General features: G+C 42.0%; 1 protein-coding gene across 1 annotated transcript in view; it reads left to right on the forward strand.

Annotated features, from left to right (window-relative positions):
• Positions 1–27,915, forward strand: part of sntb1 (syntrophin, basic 1) — a 116,836-nt gene that overhangs the window by 53,730 nt on the left and 35,191 nt on the right. The window contains exon 3 of the mRNA XM_043688683.1: positions 24,639–24,864. Within this exon, the coding sequence (XP_043544618.1) occupies positions 24,639–24,864 (226 nt within the window). The remainder of the gene's footprint in view (positions 1–24,638; positions 24,865–27,915) is intronic.

Raw genomic sequence — 27,915 nt, forward strand, 5'->3', positions numbered from 1 at the left:
TGAATAAAAGAAATATTTATTTATTTGGACAACCATTAGAACTCCCCTATGTAAAAGCAAATTACTGTGGATGCTGGAATCTGAAACCAAAAGAGAAAATGCTGGAAAATCTCAGCAGGTCTGGCAGCATCTGTAAGGAGAGATAAGAGCTGACGTTTCGAGTCTAACTCAGTTCAGCTTTGACAAAGGGTCAGTTAGACTCAAACCGTCAATTCTTTTCTCTCCTTTACAGATGCTGCCAGACCTGCTGAGATTTTCCAGTATTTTCTCTTTTGGTATTAGAACTCCCCTGCTTTTCTGTGAAATAACACCATGGGATCCTTTACATCCACCTCGGAGAACCATCTCCACATTTGCAAACTGCTTTGGTCCAGCTGAGGAGGGAGGGAGTGTGTGAGGGTTCAGAAATTATGAATGGGAGCTTGATGCAAAAATATGTTTTGATGTTTGACATCTGATTGGATGTGTTTATTGACATTTTGGGGCCCACTGTAATTTTAAGTATAACATGAGCTGGAATTTACTGCTCATGGCTTTCCTACCAGCTGTTTGGAGGAGCACCATGTTCTTCCATGGGGAAGCTCAATGATATCGAAGTTGTCAGACACTTTACACAGCTAGTGTTGGGATATCAATATCTTGGTCGTGCAGAAATCTGCCTGGCAACTCCCCGAGCAATCAGAGACTGGCATTTATTGCCCACCTCCTATTACTCTTAGGAAGGAGATTGTGAGCCACTGTCTTGAACTGTAGTTGCAAGCTTTAAGTAGATTTATTCTTAATGGGGGTATTGAAAGAGCAGCCTAATTGAGAACCAGCTGAAAGTGGATCCTGGAACATATATAAGTAGCTGACCTAGTGTGACTTACAATAGTGTTCCGGAATTAAACGTCTCCGAGTTCAGTGGGAGATAGGGAGAGATATTTGGTTGATTTTGCCCAAGTAGAGCACCCGATTGCTGAGTATTTTCAGTCATTAAAGTCAAAGCAAGGAGTTCAGTTTGTATTCAGGTCTTAAAGCATTTTCTTTTTTGTTTTAAAAAAAGGTAATGTGTTACAAACAAGATTAATAACACTAAGTTCTAAGTGTAGGAGTTCTTCAACTGTAGACACTTTAGTAACTTCAATTACTGACTTGATTAAAATAAAATAGACATGGCAAGTTGAATGATATGTTGCAGTTGAAGTACATGGAAGCTGTTGGACCTCTGTGATTAACTGTGAACACCTCTTTGGCAAGAGTTTGGAACTTGGGCAACTAGGGATCTGAGATGAGGACCTGTGAACCGAACTGTACATGTAATGTCACATTAGGGAGAAGTCAGTTGAACATTTTGCTCTAGACAGCAGTCACACCCCTTAGATTAGATCATTCAAATTTGGTGTATGATCAAGGATGGGCGGGTGTGATTGTAGATGAGCCTGGTATGGGGACCTAGTGTTAGGTGCATTAGTCAGAGGGAAATGGGTCTGGGTGGGTTACTCTTCGGAGGGTCAGTGTGGACTGGTTGGGCCGAAGGGCTTGTTTCCACACTCTATGGAATCTAATCTAATCTAATCTAATGGCAATTTTAGGATTACTACCTGACGCACAGGAAAATTGGCATGGGATAAATCAATTCAAAGAATTAAATGCTTAACGATTACTGTGGCAGGAATAGGTTTCCATTCATGGGTCTTGGCGGGGAGCTGGCCCTGTTGGATGTGCTTCACTTGAACCATGCCGGGGGCCAGTGTTCTTGCAAATCCAGTTACTACAGCTGATGAGAGGGCCTTTAACCTACGCTGAGGGGGTTAGGGATCTGAAGTGGGTGGTGGAGGGGTGAGCAGTGTAAACTTGCAAAACAAAAGAACATAGCAGCTTTGCAGGGGAGCTGTTTTAACAAGGATACCTAGAGTGGAACAGGAAGGGACATCGTGTACAAACAATACAAAAACGCAACAAGTAAGGACAAAGGAGGAACAAAAGGTAAAAAGGCCAAATTAATGGCTCTTTACTTAATCCATTGCATTAAAAGCAAATTAATTCATGGTACAAATAGCAGTAAATGGGAATAACTTCATAACCATGGTGGAGACATGGTTACAAGATGCTCAAAGCTTGGAGGAGAATCAGATTGAGAATAATCAGATTAGCCATGGCCATCTTCAGTAGTGCAGTACACACATGGCCTGGTTCTGTTCCTATTTCTTATCATTGTAAGGCCAAATGGTGTGTGGCTTCAAGGGAAGTTGCAAACGGTGCGATTGTTTATTCATTTGTGGCATGTGGGCATTGCTGGCTGGTCAGCATTTATTGTCCGTCCCTACCTGCCCTGAGAAAGTGATAGTGAGCCACTGGAGTCCATGTGCTGTGGGTTGACCCACAATGCCCTTGGGTAATTCCAGGATTTTGATCCAGTGATCGTGAAGCAATAGCGATTAAGTTTCCAAGCCAAGGTGATGGGAGACTTGGATGGGAACTCAGCATTGATGGTGTTCCTGTGTATCTGTTGCCCTTGTTCTTCCAGATGGAAGTGCTCATGGGTTTGGAAGGCTCTGTCTGAGGATCTTTGGTGAATTTCTGCAGTGTCTTGTAGATAGTATGTTGTACATAGTGCTGCTACTCAACATCAGTAGTGGAGGGAGTGGCTGTGGTACCAATCAGATGGTGTCAAACCTCTTGGGTGTTATTGGAGCTATATCTCATACCATCAAAAGCTCATTCTTTATTAAATCCTAGGAATTTATTTTTATCATTATAGGTTTGTGCCATGACAGAGATAGAGAGTATGACCACATGTTATAATGACCAAGGTGTAAAAGCTGATATCAAAACAAGAGTAGACCATGCAACTGCTCAGTTCTGTCCCACCATTCCGTTGGAACATAGTTGATCTATATCCTAACTCGCTTTACTACCTTGGTTTTATACCCCTTAAGATATTAACCTAACAAAAAAAGCTATCCATTTCTGTGTGACAAAGTTGCTAAATGTAGTATCTATCAGGAGAGATTAGGTTAATTTTTCGAGAAACAAAAACGTTGGGGGGAGCTCGTAGGTTTTTAAAGTTATGAAAGTTTTTGAGAGAGTGGGTATAGAGAAGACATTTCTACTTGTGGAGAGAAAGAACTAGAACCTCTCAACGTAAGATCCATAAATTCAATCAGGAAGTCAGGTGAAATGTCTGTACTAGAGAGTGGTAAGAATGTGAAATTCTCTACCACAGGGAATAGCTGAGATTAGTGTAGATGCATTTAGAGGAATGTTGAATCTAACAAGGGGGAATTGAATAAAGAGAATGTTGATGGGGTGAGATGATAGATGGTTGGCCAATTATGTGGAACATTAGCATAAACGAGTTGGGCTGAATAGTTCACACGAGAAATATTTTGTAATGCAGTTCCACTGACTAGAATACAAAAACAGCATATGTTCTACAGAAGGTGCAGCTGACAAGATCCTTACACTGAACTGCTGGCCAATGGGTCTCTCGATATTGGTGAGCCAGCCCAGTGTGCAAATGCACAGGAGGTGCAAAATGCCAATTTTCATATGGTCCTGACAGCCGTCGTCATTTTCGTAATCCAAGTCATTAAATGCACAGGACTTGTTTCTTGCAAGGATAAATAAAACCATTGTTCCTCAATTTGTTGACGTGAGCAAAACTTCTGTTCAGTCCTTGCAACATGTTTTAAAAGTTAATTGTGTTCAATCAACATGGGTAAAACGATATTCTGGTGCAATATACTCTACTTGGAATCCTACAATACAGAAGCAGATTATGGAGTACAAAAAAGGGCCATTTGGCCCATCACAACTGCACTGATTCTTTGAACGGTCTATAAAATTAGTCTCCCGCTCCCTGACTTTTCCCTGTAGCCTTGCGAATGTTCTTCTTTTTCAAATTTTATTCGAATTCCCTTTTGAGAGTTATTATTGAACCTGCTTCCTTTTTGTGTAGCATGTTCCAGATCGTCATAAGTTGCTGCATAAATAAAACCATCTTCTCATCTCCCCCTCCAGTTCTTTTACCTTTGAACTTTGCCAGTGCTAGTCCAAAATGAACTAGCTGATATCAAAAGTAGCTGCACTTTCACCAAATTCTTCTACTGTTATCCACATTCTCTCAAAAAATTACAATAAACGAATGGTGGCTTAGTGGTTAGCACTGCTGCCTCACAGTGCCAGGGATCTGGGCTCAATTCCAGCCTTAGGCAACTGTGTGTGGAGTTTGTACATTCTCCCTGTGTCTGCGTGGGTTTCCTCTGGTGCTCCGGTTTCCTCCCACAATCCAAAGATGTGCAGGTCAGGTGAGTCGGCTGTGCTAAATTGACCATAGTGTTAGGTGCATTAGTCAGGGGTAAGTGTAGGGTAGGAAAATGGGTCTGGGTGGGTTGCTTTTCAAAGGGCTGATGTGGACATGTTGGCCAAATGGTCTGTTTCCATACTGTAGGGAATCTAATCTAAACTGATATGGATTTCACACGATAAGTTAACAGTATCTTTACATATAGTAGTCAGGAGAAAGGTAACTATCATGAAAAGACCAAAGAGAAAAGTCATCAGGTGTATCTTTCTATTAGTATTACTACATCAACATTAATTTATGCAAAGAAGTAAGACATCTTTGCTAACAGAAACGCTGCACTCTTGCCTCTGAGTCAATAAGGTTGCAAAATCGAGCCCCATTCAGAGACATCAGTATAAAACCTACTTCTGGCATTGTACTGAGGAAGTGCTTCATTGGTGGAGGTGCTATGTTTTCTACCAATCTACTCTCTCTGGTATATTCCTTCTAAATTCTTCTGCCACCGCATAAACTTCTGAAGTCCATTTGCAGCAACAGCCTCTGGAACTGGACAGTACAGAACATCCGACGTTCTCAGAATCTGTGAATAGTGGCACAACTGACACGTTGCCTTTCAGGTGCATGTAAAAGATCCCATGCCACTATGTGCTGTTCTGACTGACTGACTATTTTTTGGTCCTCATCAGTAAAGGCTGATTAGCCAATATTATGGTGTGGCACTACCAGGGTACCTGCCATGTACAAAATGGCTACTACCATTGACTGTATAAAAAAACCGTTATTTCATTGTCTGTGACTGTGTGTTTCTTTTTGCTGCCTTCCCGATTGAACAGTATGATATCTGTTAGTAGTGAGGCTCAAAACAAAAAATAATGACACTAGATCCCACACCAACTTCAGAGGGGGAAGTGGGGAAGCTGAGGAAGGGGCATAGCAGGGTTTCAGAAATCTGAATGCAGATAAGGTCAGAATTCAATGAAGAAGCCTCAGTGTGAATGCTTTTCTACAAGCAAAAAGAAACTGAATTTAGTTCCTTTCCCCTACCCTCAGGCTTTCTGTAGACTGCTAGTTCACTTGAAGTAGCAGTCTTCAAAAAGCCTGGGGGTAGGGGAAAGAAAAGGCTAGAAAGAACTCCATTGTAACCACTTAGAGTCTTTAAATGTAACTGATCCTGATTGTTCTCGATGTGAAAGCTGTTCCAGTATTTAGTGTTAATCTGTTTCACAGTGGTTTCCTTTTCTATTTCAACAGGAACATAGAGGGATCACTGTGAGACTGCATTGTCACATCCAGGCCAATATGGCATATTCCCAAATTCTTGGAAATTGGGAGAGTTCAACATTTGCACTGTCAACAGGAACCAGAAGAGTTCAATGACTAATTCTTTTTTGAACCCAGTCCACCCACCCTACAAAATTTGAGCTGACAAATAAATTGGGCCACTTGGCTGGTGACCCCAGTCCTCTGCATCCTCTCCATTTCCACAGCCATCCCTTTCTCTTCTGACCGGTTACTGCTGTGCAAAAATAACCCAGAATGAATAGGCAGGACATTTGTTTGGGGTGGTTAATAGTACATTCAGTTGTGTTGGAAACAAAACTGAATTGTATTTAGAAAGAACTTGCGTTTATATAGCACCTTACACAATATCAGAATGTCCCATAGCTCTTTACAGGATTGGCTAGGGTGAGCTGGTTGCAGGGGGAGGATAGGGAAGAATTGCAGCAGTCAGCTTTATGCACAGCAAACCTCCAACTACACCATGAGGAGAAACTTTTTCTCCCAAGGAGTGGTGAGCCTGTAGAAGCGGTGGAGGCCAAAGTATTGAATATTTTCCAGAAGGAGTTAGTTAAAATTCTTAGGATTAAAGGGATCAAAAAGTAAGCAGAGAAAGCCAGAACAGGATACCAAGTTGGATGATCAGCCCTGATCGTTTTGAATGGGACACCAGGCTCGAAGGGCCAAATGGCCTATCCTACTTTCTGTGTTCCTGTTTATTCATGGCGCTGTTCTTGAGATGTTAAACTACTTACAGTACTATTTTAAAGAAAAATGGGGAGCTTTTCCCAACATCCTGAACTAATTTATCCCTCAATGAACATAATTTACCAGATAATCTGTTTTTGTTATCACAATGTTTGTGAATGTTGCTGTGTACAAACAGGGTGCCATATTTCATACATAGTCTAAGCTCAGCCTTTCTGACAGTGTCACCTACGAGATGTTCTGTGGTCTTTAAAAGGTGCTATTGAAATCAAAGTCATTATTCCTATCTTTGAGCAGTGATGGAGTTCTGGTCCAAACACAAAATACTGCAGATGCTGGAGATCTGAAATAAAAGCAGAAAGTTCTGAAACTATTTGGCAGGTGAGGCAGCACCTGTGGAGGAAAAATTGTTAATGGGCACAACTTTAATTTTTAGAAAGTGGATACATTTTAAATGAGTTAAAGTCAGGTCAAATAATTCAGAGTGATGTTTTAAAATCAGAACTGAAAATACTTGGAGATATTACAGAAAAGAGTGGGAGGAAAGACTAAAATGGAAGGTCTGTGATGGACGTGGAAGGCAGGACTAGTTAAATGACTTAAAGCATTAGTAATGAGACAAGTAAAGAAATAGAAGATGGGTCCAGTTGAGATGTGACTGGCAATTCTAAAAGCACCACCAACATATATCTGAAAAAGAAATGGGATCGGTAGTTGTGTTGTGCAATTGTTGGATCCAGAAGACTATTGTGCCTAGTCATAACATAAAGTGTTGTTTCTCTAAACTCTCACCAGGATTCAATATGGAACCTTAGAATTCTGAATCACTGTACCATAAATGCTGCCTGACCTGCAGAATGTTTCGAATATTTGGTTTTCATAACTTGGTGCTTCATCATGAGCCTGTTGTCATCCTTCCTTTCACATTCAAAAGCTCTACTTGTGAAGTTCACTTAATCCTGGACGTGCTTACAGTTTGTGTTCCAAACAATTTCTCGGTCTGTGTGATTTCTAAAGATTTTGATAATTTGTTCACCCACACACTTGGTTAAAAATAACATTTCTTCCTTCACATTAATCCCCACACATTGGTTAAATGTGGGTTCTCTAATTCACTGTCACCTGCTTATAACCTTTTCCAATGACCCGAAATATCTATATCTGAAATAGATCACGTCCTGCATTCCTTACACAGGTTTCAGCAATCTTTTCAGAACTCGTCCAAGTTTCCATTCTTCATAGAAGTGCAAGTGACAACTAAGAGCAAACATTTTGAATCTATATGTAATCGCCTCCAATTCTCCTCCTGCCTGCATTTGGTAATGCACATTAGTTCCTAGAAAGTCATCAGTAACCAGCTAAGTTAACCTATCCCTGTCCCTATTCCATTTTCCATAATTCAAAACCCATGTCCCCACAGATAAACCAGGAAAGCTTTGAACATCAATGATGTCACTGCTTGGCCCTGTGTGGAACATGGGAGGAGGAAGATGCCATTGTGTCCATCAAGCCTGTTCCACCACTCACTAAGATTATGGCTGGTCTCTGTCCTAACTCCAACCCCTTGCCTTGGTTCCAAAATAACAATGATATGCATTTAACAGTCACTTTTGTGTTACATTCCACATTAAACAGATATTTTTACACTGTGTCAAGGCAAGTTGTTAAATGTCGGATATGTGGAACAGTCCATCTTCCGTAGCTACACTGGCACCACCCCCCACCTTTTCTCCACTACATCGATGACTGTATCGGCTCTACCTCGTGCTCCCACGAGGAGGTTGAACAGTTCATCCACTTTACTAACATCTTCCAACCCGACCTCAAATTTACCCGGACCGTCTCAGACTCCTCCCTCCCCTTCCTAGACCTCTCCACTTCTATCTCGGGCGACCGACTCAACACGGACATTTACTATAAACCGACCAACTCCCGCAGCTACCTAGATTACACCTCCTCCCACCCTGCCCCCTGTAAAAACGCCATCCCATATTTCCAATTCCTTCGCCTCCGCCACATCTACTCCCAGGAGGACCAATTCCAATACCGAACAACCCAGATGGCCTCCTTCTTCAAAGACCACTATTTCCCCTCAGACGTGGTTGACGATGCTCTCCACCGCATCTCCTCCACTTCCAGCTTCTCCGCCCTTGAACCCCACCCCTCCAATTGCCACCAGGACAGAACCCCACTGGTCTTCACCTACCACCCCACCAACCTCCAGATACATCGTATCATACATCGTATCATCCTTCGTCATTTCCGCCACCTCCAAACAGACCCCACCACCAAGGACATATTTCCCTCCCCTCCCCTATCAGCGTTTCCACACACATCATCTATTGCATCCGCTGCACCCGATGTGGCCTCCTCCTGCTTGCGGAATGTTTCAGAGAACACCTCTGGGACACCCGCACCAACCAACCCAACCACCCCGTGGCGCAACACTTTAACTCCCCCTCCCACTCCGCCAAGGACATGCAGGTCCTTGGCCGCTTCCATCGCCAGATCATGGCAACACGACGCCTGGAGGAAGAGCGCCTCATCTTCCGCCTAGGAACCCTCCAACCACAAAGATGAATGCAGATTTCTCCAGCTTCCTCATTTTACCCTCCCCCCACCTTATCTCAGTCCCAACCCTCAGACTCAGCACCACCTTCTTGACCTGCAATCTTCTTCCCAACCTCTCCGTCTCCACCCGCTCTCCGGCCTATCACCTTCACCGTAACCTCCTTCCACCTATCGCATTCCCAGCGCCCCTCCCCCAAGTCCCTTCTCCCTACTTTTTATCTTAGCCTGCTTGGCACACCTTCCTCATTCCTGAAGAAGGGCTTATGCCCGAAACAACATCGATTCTCCTGCTCCTTGGATGCTGCCTGACCTGCTGCGCTTTTTCAGCAACACATTTTTCAGCTCTGATCTCCAGCATCTGCAGTCCTCACTTTCTCCAAGTTGCTAAATGTGCTGGTTTTGTGTTAGGATTCACAAGCAGCAGCAAGGTTGAGTCATATTTATTGTTTGGTAACAGGGATCGGTAATTCCGAATGGACTAATTTCAGACAATTTCATCCTATGGTTTCCAAATTAACACATGGACAGTGACACACAAGGACAAACACACACACAGACAGAGAGACACAAACACACACACAAACCATCATCTAGCTATTGGCCACCTTATCTGTCCATAGTTCCAGAGCCTCTCCACCCCTCAGCGACTGGAGATGAGACTAGATCTTTGTCACCTGATTTAGTGATTCCTTGCTGACAGTTAAGTACTTTTTTTACTCAAATCATTATTGCTAATTGACAAAAGTATGCAAAGGAAAATGTTTTATTCTGGAAGTGCATTGTTCCTACCCCCACCCTGATTTGCTCATCGTTAGGTCCTGGAACATAAGATAATAACATATTGGAACAGCAATGGGCCATTCAGCCCCTTGAGCCTGTTTTGTGTCAGTATAGAAAATCATGACTGATCTGAGTGTGACTATAATACTTTGCTGAAAATGTGTTGCTGGAAAAGCGCAGCAGGTCAGGCAGCATCCAAGGAACAGGAGAATCGACGTTTTGGGCATAAGCCCTTCTTCAGGATTCCTGAAGAAGGGCTTATGCCCGAAACGTTGATTCTCCTGTTCCTTGGATGCTGCCTGACCTGCGCTTTTCTAGCAACACATTTTCAGCTCTGATCTCCAGCATCTGCAGTCCTCACTTTCTCCTATAATACTTTGCTGCCTGTTACTCATAATCCTTGAATCCTTTGTCAATGAAAAGTCCATCTACCTCAGACTTGATTACATTGAGTCACTCAGCATCCAACAGCTCAAGCCAAAAGATTTCCAGAAACTAATGATCCGCTGAGTTGAGAAATTAGCCTCTTGAATAGGAGACCAGTTATTTTTAAACTGAGCCCCCTGGTTATCCACGTGGATTCTAACATTTATCCTGTCAAGCCTCCTTAAAATAAAGTCCATTTCAAAGTCTCATTCTTCTGAAGTCAATTCTCAATCTTTCCTCATAAGAGGAGATAATTTGTAATTCCTAGATTCCAAGATACTTCTGCATTGGACAAAGAACAGATTGTTTAACTCCAGGAGATTAGCTGTTTTACACAAGCCATGTTCAATATCATTCCACTTGCTGAATCTTTCTCTGTCTCAGTTATTCAGGATGAGATTGAGGAATATGTGGCAGTGCACGGTAAAATAGGGCTGAGTCATCATGACTTTGTCATTCCTGACAAATCTATTTGAATTCTTTATCTAACTTGCTTGTTACCCCTCAAAGGAGAATTAGTGGCTGTGATCTATTTGGATTTCCAGAAGGCCTTTGACAAGGTGCCACACAGGAGGTTGCTAAATAAGAGAAAAGCCTGTGGTATTGTGGGCAACGTACTGTTGTGGATCGAGGATTGGCTGACTGGCAGAAGGCAGAGGATGGGGATAAAGGGGTCCTTTCAGGATTACAGCTGGTGACTAGTGGAGTTCTGCAGGGGTTGGTGTTGGGACAACTATACACCTTATGCATTAATGACCTGGACGAAGGAACTGAGGGCATTATTACTAGGTTTACAGATGACATAAAGATACGTGGAAGAACAAGTAGTGTTGAGGAAATGGACAGGCTGCAGAAGGACCTGGACAAACTAGGGGAGTGGGTAAAAAAGTGGCAGATGGAAGGAAAAGTGGGAAAATGTGAGATCCTACACTTTGTTTGGAAAAGTAGAGGTATAGACTATTTTCTAAATGGGAAAGGCTTCAAAAATACTTTGTATACAATTTCAGAATTATCTTAAGGTTAACATGCAGTTTCAGTGGATGGTTGAGAAGGCAAATGCACTGTTAGAATTCATTTCAAGAGGGTTGGGGATGTCCTGCTGAGGCTGTTTGAAGGCTCAGGTCAGATGGCATTTTGGAATATTGTGAATATTGCATCTAAGGAAGGAAGTGAAGGTGTTGAAAGGGGGTGTCCAGAGGAGGTTTAGAAGGATGATCCTGGGCTGAAAGGCTTATCATATGAGGAGTGGTTGAAGACTCTGGGTCTGTACTTGATGGAGTTTAGAAGGATGAAGGGGATCTGATTGGATCTTACAGAATATTGAGATGCCAGGATAGAGTGGACATGGAGAAGATGTTTCCCTTGGTAGGAGAGACTAGGATCCGAGGGTACAGCCTCAGAGTGAAAGGGCAACCCTTTAGAACTAGGAGGAGCAGAAATTTCTTCAGCCAGAGTGTGTTGAATCTGTGGAATTCATTGCTGTAGAAGGCAGCATTGCATGTATGTAAGACAAGTAGGTTCTTGATTAGTAAGGGGATCAAGAGTAGTGGGTGAAAGCAAGAAAATGGGATTAAGAAACATGTCAGCCATGGTGAAGTGGTGGAACAGACTCGATGGGCCAAGTGGCCTAATTCTGTTGTTTTAAAATTTTAAAATAGTGCCTGTAACATTGAGTCTGAATCATTAATGTATACAATCAACAGCAGGGACTCAACGCAGAGCCCAGTGGAATGTCACTGGGAACTGTTTTCCACTTGCAAAAACATCCATCTGCTGTTGCTGTCTGTTTCCTGTCATTGAGTCCATTTTGGAATCAAAGCAGCACATTTCCCAGTATGCAGTGGATTTTCACTCTTCTGACCAGTCTGTCATGTGTAACCTTGTGAAATGCTTTACTGAAATCCATGGAGATAACATCTACTACAAAACTGTCATTGATCCTCCCTATTCTCAACAATTCAATCATGGTAGTAAAGTATGGCATTTCCTTAATAAAATCATGCTGACTGTTTCTGATCATTTCTTTCTAAGTGACAGTTCTGAGAGACACGATTAATTGATTCTCATAATTTGCCTGTCGCTGAAAGCAGAGTTCCCAGCCCATAATTAGTTGGCCTATCCATTGCACCGTTTTAAACAATGCTGTAGTGGTTGCAGAACTCCTACCCTCTGGTGCCTTGCCTGTATCTAGTGAGAATTAGAAAATGGGCTTCAGCATCTTTTATTTCCTCCCTGGCTTCCTTTAACAACCTGAGATACAATCTAGCCTGCCCTGGCGATTTATTCACTTTCAAATATGCAAGTTCCTCTAATACTTCACTTTTTATTATGTCTATTGTTTCACACTTCTCCTGAACTAGATTGTCAGCGTCAGCCTTCTCCTTTGTGAAGACATGAAGAAACCTGCTCCTATATATTGCATCAGTGTGCAAGTACTTTGTAAATATCTGACAGGCTCAGCCTTTCCTTAGTTATCCTCTCGCTCTTAATGTACTTATAAAACATTTTTGAGATTTCCTTGGTTTTTTTTTAACCTGTCAATATTTTTAATATCCTCCTTTTCTTTCTTCATATTCACCATCACTTCATCTCCATGCTTCTCGTAGGATTTCTACAAATTTTTTTATGGCTGTAGTAGACTTTTGTTTCCTGCTTTAGTTTATGTTGCATGCATCTAAATAATGAGGGGTATGAGCTCTATAATAAGCAGTACCACCCTTTCATCCTTTTTATTTGTGGGGATATGTATACACTGTGCCTGTAGAATCTCACCTTTTGAATGCCTCCCATTGAATGGTCACTGACTTTCCTTCAAGTAACTATCCAATCCACTTTCACCCAGTTGACACTCCTCCATTACATAAGATTCATTATCCCCCATTTAGAGCATTTATACCTGTTCTATCTTTGTCCTTTTTCATCATGCTGCTCAGTCTAACAGCATTATGGTCACTGCATCTAAATGGTCACCTATTGTTACTCCATCCACTTGCCCAGCATTATTTCACCAGGCTAAATCTAGAATTCTGTCCCCCTCTCATTGGGCTTGTTATATGCTGGCTCAAAATTGTTTTCTTGAAAGCACTTCAACAATTTTATGCCTTCTATGGCTTTCACATTGTTCATATCTCAATTGATAATAGATTAGTTGAGGTCCCTAGCTATTATTGCCCTATTGTTTTTGCATTCTGAAATTTGCCTATATATTTGCTGTGTGTCTCCCTCTATATAATACACTCATAACAGCATGGCTGCCCCTTTGTTCTAAATATAATGGTAATGTCAATCCATACGGCCTCATTGATGATTCATTTAATATGTCTTCATTGTTGTAATTGATTCCTGAATCAAAATTGCTATACCCCACCATTTTTAATCCCCAATTCTATCCTGTCTGAAAACTCTGTTGAATTGACCATTTTCCTTGCATTTTAAGCCAAATTTCTGTTAGAGCAGTGATATGCTGTCATATGTCTATCCGTACTCTGAGGTCATTGGTTTTATTTGCAGTACTCTTTGGATTTACATATATACCTTTCAGTACTGCCAAATTCCTGTGTTTACACTTTTTTTTAAAACCTTTGCTTCTTCCTTCTCTGAGACACATACTAATTTTCTGTTCCCGTCTCTGAGTTTGTCTTATGAGTCAGCCTTCAGGTTCTCAAGAGTCTGCCAAGCTAGTTTAAACCCTTCTTTATCAGTCTTCTGCGAGCATATTTGGCCCTGTTCTGTTCAGGTAAAGACTGATCAGCTTGTCCACATCCCACTTTCCCCCAGAACCAGTCCCAATGCCTCAAAAATCTGATGTCCTCTCCTACACCAGCTTTTCAGGCATTTGTTCAACCACATGATTCTTGTCTTTCTCGATTCAATAGTGTAAATAAGGAGAAGCTGTTTCCAACAGCAGCAACGATACAGGACACACAGATTGAAGATAATTTGCTGAAGAACCAATGGTGATGTAAGATTTTTTCTAAACAAAACAATTATTTTTGATCAGCAATGCATTGCCTGTAAGGATGGTGGAAGCAGACTCAACAGTCAGCTGAAAACAGGGAATGAAATATTTGAAAAGGAAATTTTGCAGAGCAATGAAGAAAGAATGGCCTGGGTAGTGGGGGCTAATTGATAACTCTTTGAAAGAGCCAGCACAAGCACAGTAGCCGTATACATTTATGGGGAAATGTGACATCTGTGCAGGGATCTGCTATATCTCATAGCCATTTTCAGTAAATGCAATACCATTTTAATAGCATATTTGACTGACTGTGATGAAACAAAGCAAAGCCAGCAAGAGTTCGGTTTATAAATGCCAGTTCAGAATTTCACTCTGGTTTTGTACCTCACCGAGAAATTATTGAAATTGTTAGGCACGTGTATTAATCAAGATTTTGCAAAGTGGTTCAAGACCAGACATAAACCAGATTACTTCAGTGTATGTACCTAGTCATCCTGCTATTGCTTGGTGGGTCAGAGCTGTACAATTCCTCAGAAATGCGTCCTCATGTTATTGCAAAATAGTTACAGTGCAGAAGGCAGCCATTCAGCCCATCATATTATCACCGGCTTGCTCAATGAGAAATGACTTAATGCCGTTCTCCTGCCTTTTCTTCATAATCCTACCTATTGTTTCTATTCAAGTGATCACCTAATTTCCTCGTGAATGCCTCAATATATTCTGCATTGTTTTTTTAAAAAAAACAATTTTAGTGTCTAGAATGGGCTTCGTCATTCAATGTCATTGAAACGCCCTGAGAGATTTTATATAAGTCATGACTCCTGCTCTTGAATCACCACCAAATGTAGCCCTGATTGTCCACCAATTGCCCAAACTGTCTGTTTCAGAGCCACCTACCTCTGAAGGCAGCTAGAAAATACACAATATTAATGCCATGCTCCCACCTACAGCTCAGGCATTTGGTTTGCATTGAGATTGACAAACGAAGTATCTGAAATGGGAAAACCCAACTAGCCTTGATAATTGCTGGTTTTATCAGCGATGGATAGAGCTGGGTGACCAGTAAGGTGATCATTTGAATATTTTACCAAGACCAAATAGGTTCATTTTAACGATCTTTCTATTTTCACGGTAACTCCCAATGCTGACTGGCCAGGGGCCAGGAACAGTTGTGTGCGTGTGTGTGTGTGTGTTCTGGCCACTAGCAGATAAAGCTTTCCCAGTTAAGCTGCATTATCTAGCCCCACTGGAATCTAATACCTGCAGCCAGTTCTCTGTCAGCAATGAAAACACTCACCTAAAACCGTTACTATCATAAACATGCCTCCAGCAATACAAGGGCTGGCTTATGTATTTTTAACCTGCATTGGGTTTGAGCATGCTAACAATTTGTCAGTCTCTCTCTATCCGAGATCATGGCTTCGTTTTTGAAAGAGATGTTACAAACAAATGTTCGGTTCACCTGTCCAATCAGTCTGAAATTTTAATGGTTTGGCTTGCCACTTTAAATAAAACTTGGATTAGTTTGTTCCAGTCTCTGTGTTGCAGTCAAACAGATCTCCTGCATTTGGCAATCATGTGTAAATGTTCACAGTTGTTCAGAAGTCAGTACAACCTCATAAACATTTAATCACTGCTGTTGCGAGATCGGTTCTTAACTGTTGTATCACCAACTGCATCTACATACTTATTGAAAGTGTGCTCTCGGTTGTGTCACATCAGGAGATAAGGCCTTCTATTTTCAAATTGCCAGGGCCCTGGAAGGCCAGTGGGCCAAAGGAGGCAAGGCTAGGCAATGGATGGCTTTTGATAGCACCACTTGTGGGCCAAGAGAAGTAAAATGGTTAAATGTGATCTAGAGTTTGCTATCTCTCTCTCTCTTTCTCTCAGGATGTGGTAGTGCTTCTGAACTAATAATCCAGAGAATGAGAGTTGAACTCCCATAACTTTTCAACTATCTAGGGTGCAGTTTTCCCTTGTCTAGAAATGTGTGGAGATGAGTGTGTTAGGTGGTGACTGATGTGGTGCACCCACCAGCGAGGATCATTCAATCACTTGTCAGTCGTCTAATTACGAATTGACCTACAAACAAGGCAGGCCTCGAAAGCCCGCCAATCAGAAACCAAAAGCTTCTTGGTCCTAAGGTCCGCCAATTGAGGCTTACTCCTCAGGGGATCCATCAGCAAGTTGTTTTTTGTCTCTTGTCATGTGGTGTAGTTCATGGGGAGAGGGTTTGTGGAGGGGTTAGCATTCAGACAATACCTCCTGACTCACCATCATGCTTCTAGTTCCACCCCGAAAAAGGGACATTTTATAGTCTCTCCCCAATCCCCCTTCCTACCACCAACACAAGTTGGCAGACGGCATCTGTTTTTGAACACTTCTAGGCGAGTTTCTCTTAACCTTCTTTGATCCTTGAAGGATATCCTGGGTTCTATGGAAATGGAAGATGATTTTTGTTAGTAAATTAGCTTCAGAAAATATGGGAGAACAAAGTTTTCTTGAGCCTTGAAAAAGATCATGAACCTGTCCAATTTTCTTTGTTTGACATGTCCGTGAATGACTGACAAAAACAGAAACTGCTGGAGAAACTCAGCAGGAGTGGCAGTGTCTGTAGGGAGTGGACTAGGGTTAATAGTTCGAATCCAGTATTTGTCCCTCTGAACTGACTCTTTAGTTCTGCAGGAGAGTGATACCGCGTTTGAAACATTATCCCATTTCTTGTTCCATAAGTTCTGCCAGACCAGCTCAGTATCTCCAGCACTTTCTGTTCTTATTTCAGATTTCTAGAATTCACAGTATTTCAATTTCATTTCAGTGATTGTGTACTTCATGATTAGGATCACTGGTCAAATTCTACGAGATTGTTAGTTTTTCCTTGGGATGAGGTAAAGTGGCACTTGTGAAATGTTTCATGTATTTGTTTGTTGGCAGTTTCTTATGACCCATGGTTTGTGGGTTTTTTTAAATTGCCTAGAAATGCTTGTAAACTCCTTAAGTAAATTTGTGAAGCAATGATTGATCATTAAAGTATAGGATGTACACAGCAGTAAATCACATAATTATTCTCTGTTAACAAATCAAATACTGAGTCAGCCAGGAGCTGGATTGAAAACTTGAAATGAGCCTGCCAGCTAGGTGCAACTCTTACCATCTGAATGATCTTTTCATGCCTGGTAAACGTGCTTGCTAAGTTTTTAGTAAAGTGTTCAAGTTTTAAGAAAATGGTCTCCTACACGTTTGAGACCAGTTGATCCCTTCTCTCTCCTGTCCATTGAAAACTGAGGACTTTGGGTGGGGGGATCCTAGAAACATCAGGGATTCAAGATTGCTGTACTTGCAAAACCATGGAGATAAACTGACAGAGGCACTGAAGGATAATTTTTTGTTGTGTATATTTCCTTTTGGAGACACAGGCCTGACATTTATCTCAAAAGCAGTGAATAATGAGTAATTCCTCCCTGTTGAGGGATGTAATATCACAGGGAGTTGCAGTTGGACCTGCATAGGCTCCTGAAGGGAGCATCAGTTAGTAAGGAAACTCGGACTGAACTCCCCATCAGTGTTTGCACTCATTAGTTTAGTTTTGGGGTTGTCCTGATGCCAGTAGAGCCTGCTCAGGAGAGCAGGACTTTAAATGGACACAAGGGTCAAAATCTTGCAGAAGGCTCCAGATCCCCAGCTGTGTACCCCCTTTCCCCATACAAACAAGCCTCCGCACTCCCAGGCTCTTGTCCATTGTCAGCAGAATGGAAGAGTTGGAGTTACTGGTGGGTCAGGTGAGTGAAGAGAGCTGTTGGGATAGCTGCAAGGTAAAAGTATATCCGAGTAAAGATTGCAAATGATTCAAAAGCGCTTGCCCACCATTGAGCATCGAGGGGCATATCTTCAGCTTTTGAGGTCTGTTGGGGATTGTGCTGAGGGTTCCCTCACCATTTGAATCACAGTTTACAACATAACTGTACAGAGGAGTCATAGTGACATAGAAATGTACTGTGCTGGCTTTGTGAATGAACAATATACCTCGTGACGTTTACCCTCCTCCCCTTTGTACACTTTTCCTTCCAGATAATAATCCAATTCCCTCATGAATGCCTCAATTAAATCTCCCTCATTACTCGTTGCATTAAATTATCACTATTGCATCGTTTGCCATACACCTTCCAAATCTTTGTTCTCAAACCTTCTACCAATGGGAACAGTTTCTCCCTGTCTACTCTGTCCTCCTGATGTTGAGTACCTCGATCAAATCCCCTTTTCATCTTCTCCAAGGCAAACTACCCAACGTCTCCAATCTATCTCTAACTGATAGCTTATCTTTGCTGGAACTCTTCTGGTGATAAAAACCAAAAGAACTGCGTATGCTGTAAGTCAGAAACAAAAACAGAAATTGCTGGAAAAGCTCAGCAGGTCTGGTAGTAACTGTGGAGAGAAATCAGAGTCAGCATTTCGGGTCGAGTAACCCTTCCTCAGAACTGGTGATTCTGTTCTGTTTGAAATTGAATTAGGGACGTGGGACTTCATGAAGACAGTAATATTAAACACCGATGCTAGGAGTGCGTCTGTGGAACCTGGTCAGAGAAGTGAGGTTATGTGGTGAAGCCCATAGGGATATATGATTAGAGTGGCACTTATACCGAGTGCAGCGAAAGATAGTTGTGGTTGTTGAAGGTCAGTCACCTCAGCTACAGGATATCTCTCTTAGATTTCCTCAGGGTAGTGTCCTAGGCCCAACCATCTTCAGCTGCTTCATCAATGACCTTCCCTCCATCCTAAGGTCAGCAGAGGGGGTGTTCATCCATGATTACACAATATTCAACAACAGATACTGAAGCAGTCAATGTTCAAACACAATAAGACAAGTGGCAAGTAATATTTGCATTACACAAAAGACTGCCTCCAATAGGAAAAAATCTAACTGTCACTCCTTGAAAATTCATGGTATTGCCATCACTGAATCCCTTCCTTTCAACATTCTCGAAATTCTCATTGAACAGGATCTCACCTGGACAAGCTATATGAATATTGTGGCTACAAGAGCTGGTCAGAGGCTAGGAATCCTACAGTGAATAACTCAACTCCTAACTCCCTAAGGTCTGTCAACTATCTGGAAGCACAAGTCAGGAGTATGAAAGAATATTCCTCAATTATCTGGATGGGTGCAGCTCCATCCAGCACAAAGTAACCCACGTCACTGACACCACATCCACAAACATTCATTCTCCTCCTTACTGATGCTCAGTAGCAGCGATGTGTACCATCTGTATCATGTACTGCAGGAATCCACCAAAACTCCTTGCACAGCACCTTTCAAACCCACAACCACTGCCAATGTAACAGGAGAGGGATAGCGGATACATGGGAACATCACCACCTCCAAGCCATTCAGCATCTAGATTTAGAAACATTTCTTCAGTGTCAGTGGGTCAAAAGCCTGGAACAATCTTCCTAACTCCTCTGTGGATCTGACTCCCCTGTGGCTCTGTCTCATTGCATGGACTGCAACGGGTAGCAGCTCACCCCCACCTTCTCAAGGGTAACCAGAGACGTGTAATAAATGCTGGCCCAGCCAGCAACCCCTACATCCTGTGATAGAATATTTTTTAAAAAGTGTCACTCTGTAGGAACCAGCCTGTTGTATGAAATTATCCTCTGACGACGACTCTTTCCTCTTAAGTGGAGTGAGTTTCAGTTGGTAATTCTGCTGCATTTGTATTGCAGAGGGACCTAAAGCTACCGTCTTTGCCAGTTTTAGAAACTAAGTAGCATTTTGAGCAGAAACCCTAGCTGAGGGACATTTTTTTTTCCCCTCTTGAGCTGAGTGGAATTGCACTTTCCCACTGTAATGGTCTTTCAGTCTCTCCCTATTCACTCAAACTGAGATTAGTCTCTTTCAGGTTTCTCTGACTCAGTGACAGACAGATCCTCCCTATGGCAGAAAAACTGTTTTGCAATCAGCCTCATTTGGTCATAAGATGGGAGCTAACAAGAAATAAATAGTGTAGCCAGGAAAACAAAATGGAGAAATGAAACTGGGGCTAAATCATGGGCGAAAAGGAACTAGCTCAGGTTTTGGGTGAAACTGCAGAAGGTTAACTTTCTGCTTTAGGATTGCTATAAATTCGGTGTCTTACAATTGTGTCCTCCACAACCACCTGGTGCTTCCAATTAAACCTGTTGGACTATGACCTGGTGTTCTGTGATTTTTCACTTTGCTTTAGGATAGTCATTTTGCAAACCTAGGCAAAAGTGAGGACTGCAGATGCCTCTATTCCTGATGAAGGACTTTTGCCCGAAACGTCAATTTTCCTGCTCCTCGGATGCTGCCTGACCTGCTGTGCTTTTCCAGCACCACTCTGATCTGAACTCTGGTTTCCAGCATCTGCAGTCCTCACTTTTGCCTATTTTGCAAACCTGTCAGCTTGGTCCAATGAGTCTGTCTAGGCAGTCATTCCATTAAAGCTGCTGTACTATGAAATTGTATCCTCCACCTGTGCCTCACGGTGTGTCCGTGCTTCTGTAATTGGTGTGTGTGCGCGCGCACGGGAGTGGGTGGGGGTGGGTGTGGTGAGATTTAATGCATAATAGTACAGTGTGAACCTGTGTGTGATTTGTGTGCATTAGAGCCTGTGTAAGCATGTGCATTTGTACTCTTCTGTTTGCATGCGTGCATTTCTAATAATGTGCACAGGCACATAATGGTACTTGGACACCAAATTGTGACACGATTTCACTCGCTCTAGCAGTCTGTTCCGAGTTGACTCACATCAGTGTTCTTCAATTTGTTACTAATCTCAAACACACCCGGCACTTCTTGTGACTTTTATTTTCCCCTTCGGCACACCCTGACCTTCACGGTTAAAAACTCTCGCTGGAAATCTATCAAAACATTTGGAATGACTTTTCAAAATCATTTGAGGGAACGGTGAAAGTAAATATAGAGACTTTGAGTGATTACCAGTGCCAGCTAGTCAGAGCAATATGTTTTCTCAGGGCCTTTATCTGCTTTGGAAAAGTGAACTTGCTGAGTACTGCAGGATTCTTTCTTGATAGATGTGAAGAAACAATATTTTACTTTGTTCAGTGTTACATTTTTGCAGAACACTGCAACAGGAAAGAAAAAAAACACAAAGTAGCGGGGGTTACAGTATGTTTGTTTACACTGTAACATGCAACATTCCCATACCAACCTGGTAGACACCACAGCAGTTCATGGGAACCATATCTGCAGTTCAAGAAACTGAGTTGAGGAGCTGGAAACTGACCTTCAGACACTGCGATGTTTCAGGGAGAGAGAAATGTACCCAGGAGCTTGTGCCAGGAGACAGTGACATATCAGATTTAGTCAGAGACTGAAGGCTGTTACAACAAGTGAGAGCATCCAGAGGGTAGCAATGGAAGAGCCTCAGCCCTGGCAATTGTCCAACAGGATCAGGCTCCATGCAGCTTATGTGGATGAGAGCAGAGAGCTGGGAAATGCACTGCTGTCTTGCCATACTCATGTGACCTCTGTCTCTACTGTGTCTTAATGTGCAGTTGCTGGCAGCCAGTAAATGCAGACTGCTCATGATAGTCACTTAGATGGATGAGCAAATTCAGCCCAGTCCCATGGTATGGGGGTGTGGGGAGGGGTGTTGGTGGCGTGCAGTTGTGGAAGCCCAAAAAGGAATACAGTAGCAGCAGGGGACTGTGATGTCAGGGGAACAGCTACTGTTCTCTGCAGCTCAGAACGTGATTCCCTAGGGCTGTGTTGCCTGCCTGGTGCTAGGGTTAAGGCCGCCTCCTCAGGAACTTGAAGTGGGAGGAGAAGGATCCAGTTGGCATGGTTCACTAAGGAGTAATGACATAGGTAGAACATAGAGGTTCTGCTGAGGAAATATGAGACATTAGGAACTAAATTATAAAGCAGAACATCAAGGCTAATAATCTCTGGATTAATACCTGACTAATGAGCAAATTGGAGTAGAGTAAATAATATTAGAGAGCTGAATGGGTCAAAGATTCGTGTGGGAGAAAAGGGTTTCTCTTCATGGGTCCTGAAACCAGTAGTGGGGAAAGGGGGAACTATATTATTGGGATGGGCTTCACTTCTCCAGTGCAGGCACCAATAGTCTGGTAAGTTGTATATCCAAAAGGGGTTGAAAGGGCTTCAAACTAAATAGTGGGGAAGAAAATTCAATTGTGGGAAAAATTAGAAGGTTACAGAGAGACAGTAGTGCAGGGTGATTATAACTAGACCATGAAATTAGAAAAGTACACTAACAAATGGGGTCAGTGTAGAATAAAATAGTAAAAGTGTCAAACTTTAAAACTCTTATGTAACCTGTCTACAGCCACAGCAAGTGTGTAAATGTACTAATCTTTTATCAGATTGGCCATTATCCAGATTTTTTGAAGGGAGACTTTTGAAATTATCTGGAACATTAGAATAATCCAAGGTCGCACAGAGGGCTTTCAGTGAACGTCACTTTTTGCAGAACACCAAAGGTTTTCGATCATCTTAAAGAAGTGCAAATTTAAAATAGATTTTGCTCCCTGATCGCTCATCTGGAAAATAGTGCCGGTGTGGTCATAGGAAGTTTCCAAGTAAAATCTCCATTTCATCTTCATTAGTTGATCCCAACTAAATCAATGGCTGTGCGCACCACAATTTATTTTGGGTAAACTAGTGTTCCTTCCGTCTGTCACTGAGTGCCCGAGGCAGGGGGGTGGTGGGGTGTGTATACACTACAATATGTAGTGTTTTTCAAAATACGATTCCACATCGATCAACACTTTCATCTCCCTTCTCTTCAGAAGCTGTATTTGCAAAGACAAGAAAGAAGATTACTTTCTTTGTGGGGAATAAAGTTTCCTGCTGTCTCGTGGCTATAACTCGCACTGTCACATGAAGAGGTTTCACAGCTATGATTCAGAGCAGGCTGTTCTTCAACAATTTCTCTACCATCTCCTCCTCCACTTTTCACTCAACTTCAAAAGTTCAACCATAACTGAATGCTGAAACAAACAGTATCACCACTGAGCAAGGCTGATCAACCTGTGATTAATGAAGCACAAACTGGAAAGACATCAATCACATGTTATAATAGAAATATAATCACAAGAACCCAATGCAAGATACCTTTTTATGTTCAATAATTACTGTTACCATCTCTTATCAAACCTCTTCCAGCCCCATAACTATAAAATATCTCTGTGCTTCTCCAGCTGTGCGTGTGTGTGTGTGTGTGACATGTGTTGCATTATAAGGATATTCAGCTGAGCCTGCAACCACATACTACTTTGACAGTTCTCCACATTTAATCACTTTGCCATTGCCAGCTATGCCTTTTGAACTCCTGAGTGTAAGCTCTGGAATTTTCTCCCTCAAGCTCTTCATCTCTCTCTCATCCTTAAAGATGCTCCTTCGAACCTTATCTCTTTGTCCAAGCTTCTGGTCACCTGTTTCAATACTCCCTCATGTAGCTTGGTGTCACCATATGTTTGATAACAATCCCAGTCAATTACTTTGAGGCGTCCACTGATTTCCTCCGGACTGGTCACGTTCCACAACCCCCCCCACCCACCCTCAAACACTCTAATATTTCTGGAGATTTAACTGTATTTACCTGTAAAAGTAAGAGTTTACAATGTGCTTCCAGCCAAGTTACATCGGCGGAGTTCCCGCAGCTTTGGGCGATTTCCCAGAATTTTCTACACAGCATTAGCAACAGTGCAAAAATAATTTGCGTGTTTTTGAGACCTGGTGTAATAGGGCGGTATTTAATCATAATTTTAAATGTACGTTTCATCTGAACTTGGTGAAATAGACAACAGAAATAAAAATAGAAACATGACTTGCATTTCTGTAGTACATTGCGTGACCTTGGAACACCCCAAAATGTTTTATAGTCTAGTGTTTAACTTTAGAAGTGTAGCCACTGTTGTAGAATGGTCAATGCAGTAGACAATTTGTATACAACAAGCTTCTCTCAAACGGCAATGTGATGACCGTTTTTCATCTGTATTTTTATTTGTATTAATTCAGGCATAACTATTGACCTTAACACCACATTATTATTCTCCTGCTGATCTTTGAATACTATGGGATCTTTGGTCTGTAAAGGACCAAAGGGGCCTCTGATTAACATCTCATGATTACTTTTTTGACAGTGCAGCATTCCTTGACACTACATTGGGAGTAGCAGTATGGAACTTTGTATTCAAGTCTCTGGAATGGGACATAAACCCAGAGTCTTTGATTTAGAGATGAGAATGGTACTAAAAGGCACACAACTGATCTTCTAATCATTGAACTGCACTCCCCTGCTCCTTCCCCATCAGCAACATGAGGGTTTATACTGTCCGTCTGTGCTAAGCAAATTCTGTCAGGGACCAGCTCTCTTGGTCATTGCCCCTCTTTTACTCCAAGCCCAGGGTGATTTTGAAAGAACACAATCCATTTGAGAGTGTGTCCTCATTCCTAACTCTTGTGTTCGATTAACGATAGTGAAGGGTAGCAGTTGAGTTTGTAGTGTCTGAAAAGATGTCAGTGTGAATCTCTGAAGATAACAAACAGCATTGGAATTGTAATGTTGTCAACTAGCCTGTCTTCACCCAGTTACTATCTCTTTTCCCCCTTTCTAGTGAAGTATATGAGAGAAGCTACACCTTACATCAGGAAGACCTCTCCAGTTTCAGAACTTGGATGGGAAACCCTCCCTCCAGAGTCTCCCAGGCTCAGGTCTGCGGCCACGGAATCTCATTCAACCCCTTCATTCTCGTTACCCAGCAACTCCAAAGATTCAAAGAGCATTCCGCTGAAGATGTGTTACGTCACACGAAGTTTGAGTGTGCCAGACCCTGAAAACAGGTGAACCTGTTTCTCTTTTCATTAACCATTATATTTACAATTGGCAGGATGACAGGGCAGGACGATTTAGGATGCAAATATCTTTAAAAGAAGCTATTAATAAACTTCAGCTAATGTGAGGTAACATAATCGAGAATGTGTTTAGTTTAGGTTTCATTTAATGAGATATGACTTTGGGGTCCATCAACAGAGAAGAACAGAGACCAGAGATGAAACTAGAAGTTGTAATATCTTTCCTTTTGAATATGTGGAGGACTCACTTGCCCTCTCAGATGAATGTCAGATTCCACAGCCACAACTTGGAAGAGCAGGGGAGTTCTACCCAGCATTCTTTTTCTTAAAACATCATTTTTATTATCTGGATATCTAGTTATTATTATCATGTGGTTGTACATGGGCTCTTGCTGTTTGCTAATTGGTTGTGGCGTTTCCTAGATTACAACGGAGAGTATTTCAGAAATTGCTTCATTGGCTATTTTGCATCATCCTCAGATCCTGAAAGGTGCAATGGAAATGCAAATATTTCTTTTTCTTTCCACCTCCTCTCTTTCTGTCCCCGTCTCTCTCTCTCTCTCTCTCTGGATTCCCTAATTGCCTGCCTATTAATTGAATCATGCTTTGGATCTTATGTTCTGAGGAGATCCCTTGCTAAAGAGAAACAAATTGTCACTCTGTACACAACAGGATGAGGAATTGCAACTGAAACAACATTTGAGCACAAGTTTATGAAAAAGATCAACTCGAGTGACAGCAAAATGAACAAATCACAGAAAGGAGATTTTGCAGTCAGAGCCTGGATAAGGAACAAGAGCATTGTTATTGGGAATGCTGCGAATGGGATCTTGGAGAGCAAGGCATCGAGACAGCAAGACTTAGATTTGATACTGAAAGAGGCCTTGAGATTAATTATCTGATTGATTGTGGAAAATTCTATCCACCATAACGTGGGAGTAGCATGCTCCCTGGTGATACAGGGACATTGAGGGCATTGAAACAAACACATGGATCAACTGGTATGGAAAAACAGTGTGAAAGATAGATTAGAAAGAAAATGTAATGCTCTGTTCATTGTCACCCTGTTATAGGAAGCATATTATTAAGCTGGAAAGGGTTCAGAAGAGATTTACCAGGATGTTGCCGGGTATGGAAGGTTTGAGTTATAAAGAAAGGCTGGGACCTGACAGAAGTTTATAAAATAAGAAGAGGTTTACATGGAGTTAATAGCAGTTGTCTTTTCCCCTAGCATGGGAGATTTCAAGACTTGGGGACACATTTTTAAGGTGGGATGAGAGATTTTTAAAAAGACACGAGAGGCAAAATTTTTATTGAGGATGGTTCACATGTGGAATGACCTTCCTGAGGAAGTGGTGGATGTGGGTACAATCACAATGTTTAAAAGACATTTGGATAGACACATGAATAAGAAAGGTTTGGAGGCATATGGGCTGGTAGCAGGCAGGTGGGATGAGTTTAGTTTGGGATTCTGTTCGGCATGGTAAAAACAATGACTGCAGATGCTGGGAACCAGAGTCTAGATTAGAGTGGTGCTGGAAAAGCTCAGCAGTTCAGGCAGCATCCGAGGAGCAGTAAAATTGACGTTTCGGGCAAAAGCCCTTCATCAGGAATACAGGCAGAGAGCCTGAAGGCACCCTTCAAGCTCTCTGCCTGTATTCCTGATGAAGAGCTTTTGCCCGAAACGTCGATTTTACTGCTCCATTATGTTCGGCATGGAGTGGTTAGACCGAAGGGTCTGTTTCTGTGCTGTATTACTCTAGTGCATGCTGTTTATCAATGCATTATAAGAAGACAAACTGTCCAAAGAACAATGTTCTTATTTAATCTAAACATAATGCTGCATATACTCAGCATGTCAGGCAGTATCAGTGGAGAGAGAAAATAACAGTTTAGGTCCATTATTTCTCATCAGACCTGATGAAAGGTGAATGATCTGAAACAAACTTGGTTCCTTCTTGCTCAGATTCTGCTTGACCTATTAATCATTTCCAGCACTTATTATTTTATTACAGCATAATAATCCAGGCGTTGCATAGTTTAAGTTTTACAACATAACAGTACAGCTTAATTTGTGTCCAATAATGTTAGTTTCATTTCTTCAGTTGCACCCGGGAAGCTGTGATTTGCCTGGAACAATGTGGCTATGGTCCAGGATTTTAAGATTGCACATGCTGTCAGTGTTATAGGTTGTGTCTCTCTAGAAATATCATAAACACCACACACAAGACTCTTACAACAAAGCAAGTACTTCTTTAATTGTACTCACCGATGAATCATGTTGCAATGTTTTTTCCATACCTTTAGCTGTTGGTTTTCATTTCTGTTGTTTCAGTTTGACTTTGAACTGCTGTTAGTTTCATTTTAGACAGGCTTTGCAATGTACAATAGGATCTGTGGGTGTTGGATATTTAATGTGCTGTCTATTCCGTACTGCCCCAATGGCTTTCAGCTGTGCCTTACTGAGCAGCACACATTCCTCCAAGTCAGAAGGTTACCTCTTCAAGTCCCACTCTAGAGACTAGCTGTCAAAGTTTCAGCTGTCACACCCAGTGCAATAATGTCAAACCAAGAGACTGGCTAAGAAACACAATACTGGGGAAGAAGGGACTTGTGTTTATGAGGTGGCTTTTCCAACTTCAAGATATTCTGAAGTACTTTAGAAGAGTATTCACTGTTGTAATGTAGGAAAATCGACAGCCAGTTTGCACACATCGAGGTCCCATAAGCAGCATTATGATGAAAACCAAATCATCTTTTTTTTGTGAGTTTGATTGCAGGATAATTATTGGTCAGGAGACTGGTGAAAGCTCCCTTGCCATAGTGCCAGAGGATCTTTTCCATCCACCTCAGAGGGCAGACAGGGTGCTGCTTTAATGTCTCATCCCAAAAAGACCCCAGAACCTGGAAACGGTACAATCCATGTGAAAATTCCCCAACTCCAATCATGTCCTTAGCCTTCCCATTCACCCTTAACTTCTATCTTATTCTACAGAGGCTCTCCATTGACTATCATTGACCAAGTCCTATTGTTTGTGA

This window comes from Chiloscyllium plagiosum, chromosome 4, assembly GCF_004010195.1.
Source record: "Chiloscyllium plagiosum isolate BGI_BamShark_2017 chromosome 4, ASM401019v2, whole genome shotgun sequence".
Lineage (NCBI taxonomy): Eukaryota > Metazoa > Chordata > Chondrichthyes > Orectolobiformes > Hemiscylliidae > Chiloscyllium > Chiloscyllium plagiosum.